The sequence below is a fragment of the Buteo buteo genome, chromosome 1, assembly GCF_964188355.1.
Source record: "Buteo buteo chromosome 1, bButBut1.hap1.1, whole genome shotgun sequence".
Classification (NCBI taxonomy): Eukaryota; Metazoa; Chordata; class Aves; order Accipitriformes; family Accipitridae; genus Buteo; species Buteo buteo.
The window spans coordinates 51,495,331-51,502,339 of NC_134171.1; the positions used below are offsets into that span (position 1 = coordinate 51,495,331).

General features: G+C 39.4%; 1 protein-coding gene across 1 annotated transcript in view; it reads left to right on the top strand.

Moving 5' to 3' along the window:
- MMRN1 (multimerin 1) overlaps nt 1–2,914 on the top strand; it is a 47,084-nt gene extending 44,170 nt beyond the window's left edge. Inside the window, exon 8 of the mRNA XM_075030623.1 lies at nt 511–2,914. Coding sequence (XP_074886724.1) covers nt 511–932 — 422 coding nt within the window. The 3' untranslated portion in view covers nt 933–2,914. The remainder of the gene's footprint in view (nt 1–510) is intronic.
- The last annotated feature ends 4,095 nt before the right edge of the window (nt 2,915–7,009 follow it).

Here is a 7,009-nt window from a genome sequence, read left to right on the forward strand (position 1 = left end):
ATAAAATAATTTGTACAGTGGCAGGGAATCATAGTGTGCAGGCTCAACTTGAAGGGAAAAAACATATATTTTTATTCCCTCATTTAACATCAGGAGTGCTAAACCTCTTCAGTGTTTGTCTAAGATTTGTGGAGAAAATTCTTGGCTTCAGCGCACACAGATGAAGAATGAAAGAGATCCAGGGGTGGGAAAAACTTCGTGGGGAGGGGGGGAGTGCAGGGAGAAAGAAAAATAGCAGTTCCCTTAATGATAACATAGTATAGACAAACATAAAGTTCCCTTGCTGTTTCTAAAATTATTCTTTTGTGGATACACCTAGCAATAATTGTGAAGAAAATGACTTTTTGTACAATACAGAAAAACTCTGTGTTTATGCAGAAATACTATGTTTCAGTTACTCAAGCTACTGGATGATGTGACTTCAGAAAAGCTGCTTTTGATCTTCTGGCTGGTCCCAGTTGCCTTTCTACAATGTAACATTACTTGAAATTGTTCTTTGTTCCTTTCCAGATTTTTCAAAAGGATCATACAGATATGCACCTATGGTGGCTTTTTTTGCCTCTCATACGTATGGAATGACGACTCCAGGACCCATCAGGTTTAACAATCTGGATGTCAACTATGGAGCTTCATTTGCCCCAGCAACCGGGAAGTTCCATGTTCCATATCTGGGGGTCTATGTTTTTGAATATACCATTGAATCATTTAGTCCACGTGCCTCTGGCTATCTGGTCATTGATGGAATAGACAAACTCACTTTTCAGGCTGAAAATATTAATAGTAACAAGTACACTGACAGAGTAATTACTGGGAATGCTTTATTAGAGTTAAATTATGGTCAAGAAGTTTGGCTCAGGCTGGCAACTGGCTCTATACCAGCCAAGTATCCACCAGTAACTACGTTTAGTGGTTACTTGTTGTATCGTACCTAAATCAGTCGTAATTGTAAACAGTTGCCATCAAGTGAAGCAACCTGCATGGGAATTTACCTTTGCCTTTAAATACTTTGTTTCTTTAACAGCAGTAAGTTTCTCAAAATAACCAGTGTGATGGTGTTTTAAGTACTGATTCTCCATGAAGTTGCTTGGTTGTAGCCATGTGTGCATTTACAAGGAGAGTCCACAGGTTGGAGATGGGGGAAAAATAAGCATCTTCCTTATATATAAGCATGACTAAGAAGCACAAATCTAATTAAGTTCTACATTTACATTGCATAAACGTACTTACACAAGGTTGCTGAGAATCAGTTCTCAAGACAAATCAAACCTGGTTTTGATTATTTTTTTACAACCTGAGTGCATACCAAAGGTGATGGATAGATTTTGATGACTCAGATGCTGGGTTACTACTTAGCTCATTGTATCAAGTCATAATCGTGTATATATTCTGTTTGGAAAATATATATTTCTTTTTCATTTTGCCTGACATCATTCACCACATATCTTGATATGTCAGCATTTAATTGATTCATGATTTTTTTACGTAACCAGCATGATAACAAACTGGCTTTTACCTAGCAGAAAAAAAACCCAAGAGGGGATACTGAAAAGCTGCACATAGATACATTCAGATTAGAAATAAGGTGCTCATTTTTAGCAGTGAATATAATTAGTCATGGGAAAAACATTATAATGGATTTGGTGGAGTCTCTCTGTTGCTTGAAGCATTTAAACCACAGCTGGATTTTTCTTAGGTGATATGTTTTTGACCAAACATGGTTATATTGGATTCACACAGATTTTAACATGTAAACTTTGGCCTACAAAGTACACAAGGTTACATGAGATAATCATACTTTCTAAGTTTGAGCTCTATAATTCCATGAGTTTGTTTGTTTCTGCATTATATTCACTAACTACTAAGGCAAAATGAAATGAACTTTAGTCTGCATAAACCAGAATGTGATTTCCAAGCACCAAACCAATAAAAAAAATATTTTTAGTTCATGCTATGACTGCCTGAATAAATAAACCCTCAGGTTCACCTCCTTATCAGTTGCAAAGTCCTGGGTTGCTGCAGTTTCTTGATAGCCCATTGACTGGTGTGACTGGCCAGGTTTGCTTCTGGTTACTGCCTTTGTTAATGTTAATTGATCAGGTTTTATGTCTCTGTGTTTGTCTCCCTCCCTTTCCTTATCCTCTGGGCTGAGAAAATAAATTTTCTCACACTCCACATGTCCTTACCAATTAGTGCCACCAGCCAGGTTTGTTCTCATCACTACCTCCCTTACCATGTGTCAGGCAGGTGTGTCTCTGCTTGTTCTTGTTTATGGCTCCTTTGACCAGCTACTCTTAAAGGAGCAGATGCTCTCCTTCCATGGCCCTCACAGTCAGTTATTGTTAATTGTTGTGCTCCAGTGATCTATGGCAATTTATGCCCAGAATGTTTTGAAGTTCCTTGAATTATTTTGTTTTCCACTGTCAGGAACTTTTATTGAAAACACATGAGAATCTTCAGCTCTCTTCTTAGGTATTGTCCTGGTTTCAGCTGGGATGGAGTTAACTGTCTTCCTAGTAGCTGGTACAGTGCTATGTTTTGAGTTCAGTATGTGAAGAATGTTGATAACACACTGATGTTTTCAGTTGTTGCTCAGTAGTGTTTAGACTATGGTCGGGGATTTTTCAGCTTCTCATGCCCAGCCAGGGCACCTGACCCAAACTGGCCAACGGTGTATTCCATACCATGTGACGTCCCATCTAGTTTAGGAACTGGGAAGGGGGGGGGGGCAGGGATTTGGCCGCTCGGGAACTGGCGGGGTGTCGGTCGGCGGGTGGTGAGCAATTGCCCTGTGCATCATTTGTACATTTCAATCCTTTTATTACTTACTGTTGTCATTTTGTTAGTGTTATCATTATCATTATTAGTTTCTTCTTTTCTGTTCTATTAAACCGTTATTATCTCAACCCAGGAGTTTTACTTCTTTTCCTGATTTTCTCCCCTATCCCACTGGATGGGGGGGCAGTGAGTGAGCGGCTGCGTGGTGCTTAGTTGCTGGCTGGGGTTAAACCACGACAGGTATTACTTAGTTAATGTACCTTACCAGGTCTTAAGGTGAATGCCCATGACATGACTGAATTCCCCTGTGCTGCCTATGTCAGATAAGATAACCCACAGCACCTTTCCTCAGGTGTATAAAACTACACTTTGTTGTTCAAAACTGAAATGTGCATTCTCCACCAGGAGCATTGGTACTGAAGCGTGTCTGTGGGCGTGTGCCTGTGTGCACTGGTTACCTGAACTACAGAAATGTGCTGCACTGAAAGGCATTCTCCCAGCTTCAGGGAGGGGGGTATCCTACCATGGCTTGTGGTTAAGGACAGCAACTGAGAATTGATGAAAGCTTTCAATCCAAACTCATTTTCTGAGGCCCTAAATCCACTAATTAATTGTTAAGAGATTTTGCAGCACACAAATAGTTATTAAAATATCCTGTTTCCTTGAAGGATCTGAAAAAAACAGAGCCACTACTCTAAGGGTCAATTGCAAATCTTGTTAACAGGTTGGGATGTTTTACTGCTGCTTGTATGTTGGGTTTTTTTGTTTGTTTGTTTGTTTGTTTTTTTAGGCCAGAAATCCTTTCTTCTTTGTACCTGATGGATTCTTATTGTACCACGAACCCTGAATGAGTGTGCTACAGACCTTTCTCCTGTTGCATACCATATTTTTCTGTAAACACTCAAAATCTTTGATACAGCACTAACTCAGCCTACCATATCATTGAATTTTATCAAATATAATGACCACAAGCCCCAATCCCTCCTTGTATGATTTTTTCATTTTAATATGTTTAGCCCTCTTTATTCCTGCTGTGGCTATGGCTAAATGGCGTGAAAATTACTCTGCAGATGAAATTCAAATGACCCACCAGAGACTGCATCTCTGTTTTAATGTGACTTTCTTTGCCCTTGCTGCCCTTGCCACTAAATTCTTCAAGCTGGTTCTTCATCTTCACAGGCGCTATTTTCCCCCAGCAGCCAGATACTTTCTATGTCATTGTACTGGTTTTCTTTCCTCTTTTCTTTTCTCCTTTTTTTCTCACAAAACTCTGAATTCATTTGGGCTGAGTAAGAATTCTGATTAAAACCACATCTGTAGAAAGACCACACAGAAAAATAATTTCCCTAATAGAAAATAGTACTGAAGCTTATTCTTATTGTACTATTTAAAACACGGAAGAAATATTTTTAAAATATAATAAGTGTACACTCCCCTTTTTATACTGTGCAATAATCCAATAAAATCTTTCTGCTGATGTATTAACACTAAGTATACTTGGCTTTGTCTATTGTTAAAAACTAAAATGCAGATTTTTCACTGTGAAGATAGGTTTGCATTGGCCACTTAGGCTCATTTGTGGGCTTGCGACTATGTACCTGGGCTGCCTGGACTAATGAAGCAAACAATATTGAAAAATAACTGAGGATCAATACAATCAGTCAGCCTACCTATTATGCAGAATAGACAGCAATCAGTCCGAACTCCCAGGAGAACTTTTTAGGCATCAGCCAGGAAAGGTGGTTCCCGAGGCACCTTGTCACTTCTCTGCTTTCATTTTCACACTCTGATTTGCATTCCCTGTTGACAGCAGGCAGCAAATCTGAATGTTCATCTCTACCCACAGCCCTTGTGAGGCACCACAAAGCCATCCTGAGCCTTTGTACTTCAGAGTGAGTGGTGTTCTCTTTATTTGGGTAACTCAATAACCATGGCAACATTTTGTCTGGTTTGGCTTTGACAAGCCCGTCCAATTTACTCTGGAGCTTGCATTATCATTTCCTCACCTATACCAAGCAAGTTACCACTGAATGCATTCCCCAGCCCCTCACATACTTAGCATTCATGCTGAGATCAGCAATTTATTTTCCTCACATACCTTTTCTAGCTGAATAGCCAGCACAACCCTGCTTTACTCCAGCTCATGCCAAAATTCCCTGCTAACACATGTCTGCCTGACTTGTGGGTATTGCTGTCTGTCTGTACATCTGGGATATTCTTGTTCAATTTTATTTATTTATTTATTTATTTTTCTGAGAGAATAACATCTACATTGGCAGCAAATGGGAATAAAGCCATTATTTCTGAATTCAGGCATTGACCTGAAAGCATCTATTAGAAGCAGCACTGCAGCTAAACCCCACCAAAATCAGTGGGTATCTGATGATTAAGTACTTTTCACAGTGGGATAACAAGTCCATTGAGACAGTTCCAAACCTGAATCTTCCTAACAGCTAAATTCAGGCAGGTAAGCAGAAGAGTGCAAAACAATACAAAACAAAATAAGACACCCCCCCCACACACACAGTTTTGACATTCCAAAACCCAAAAATGTGTACTGTGGCTTTACACACCTTCCAGTGGTGGCTGCTACTTGGGTGCAGGAACTATTGCCTAGCAGCTCCATGGATTTCATTAACCCCTTCAGGCCATGAGATGTATCACAGAGTTAGCAAGACCTCCATTTTTTCATCCACTTTTAATTTGCTTCTTTCTACGCTCAGCTGACTGCTAGAAAGCCTGAGCCCCATATTCCTGTCACCATGCTGGAGTGTTATCAAAAGCAGAAGATGGGAATCTTCTTTAATTATTGCAGAGGAAGTTTTTGTAATTACTAAATCTTCCGGGTGTAATCATGTTTTCAGCAGAGTTCTATAAGAAGTACAAGTATTTATCACCACTTTGTATTTAAAATATACAGTAGAAGTCCCACTGTAGTGCTTTTCTCTTTGCAAAGCTGCCGTCCTCCCTTTTTGTATGATAGCAGTGATGGCAGGACAGTTGTCAAGAGCGAGATATAATGAAACACTGTCTTTAGATGGGAGTCCAGTTAAGAGTGCTTGGTAAGAAAACTTTATCGGCAAGCTGCTTCCTAGCTGAAGTTGCTATAGATATGTTACAACCAACACACTGGCTTGTAATGAACTTCCTTGCCCTGCTTCCTCACCCTCAGAAATCTGTGGTGGCTGCTAGCTGAAAACAGTCTTCTGCATTCACATATTACATGTAAACAAACTGAAGTGTTTCTGAAAATATTTATTGCGGTGGTTGCTGTTGAAGATTCTTATCTTAGAAAATGCAAGTTGCAAACAAAACAGACCGTGGTTGTTTACAAACAGCATACAAGTACTTCCAGAAAGCTTGCTATTCGGATCTGCAGGAGTTGGGAGATAATGTACAAATGAACTGAAGTGCCCAGAAGTTCTTTATAAATACCAAAAGCCTTTTGAAAGCTTTTTGAAGCCATTACTGGAAACCAGTATATCTCACATCCACAGAGATTTAGTGTGATGAAGGCTTGTATGTCTCAAATGAAATCACACATTTGACACTAAACCTCTGCTAGAGCATCCTTCCTTCTTATCTAATGTCAGAGTCAGGAACGGTGTCAATTAAAAATAAATTACCATGTTTAGACACAGAATTATCCTCAGCTCTGAGTCCTCTGACTCGTCTGCAAATTGCCTTGGAAGGGAACAAAAAAAAAATGTTCAGCCATCCATTGCTAGGCTACTTATTGCTACTTACTGAAGTGAAAAAATACACGTGAGAAAATTGTTTACGATTACTTCCTGACAAAGAAAGTGCCATTACCAGCTTATACAAGCAAGAGACAATTTTCAGGCTCAGTGTTAAAACACATTCTAGAAGAACATAGTAGACCTCAAGTATGGTTTTTGTCAATAATTTCTAGGGTCTAAGCTGATCACTCTGTTACCTTGGCCCCAACACCTGGCCATTACTACAGCTTGTTCATAGGTACACACTATCATAATACGTTTAATTCTGGAAAAGCAGGAACTATGCTTACAGGAAAAGGAGACACATCTCACTAAAAGTTAAAAAAGTAGCAAAGGAAACTGTGGAATGCCATCAGCAATGCATTAAATACAGCCTAACTTAGCCAAAAAGTGCTAAAAGTCATCCTTTTACACATTGAATTTTTTTGTGTGAGCTAAACAGAAATATGATGAGAGCTATGAGGAACTCCTAGTTTCTAGAGCAGAAGATACAG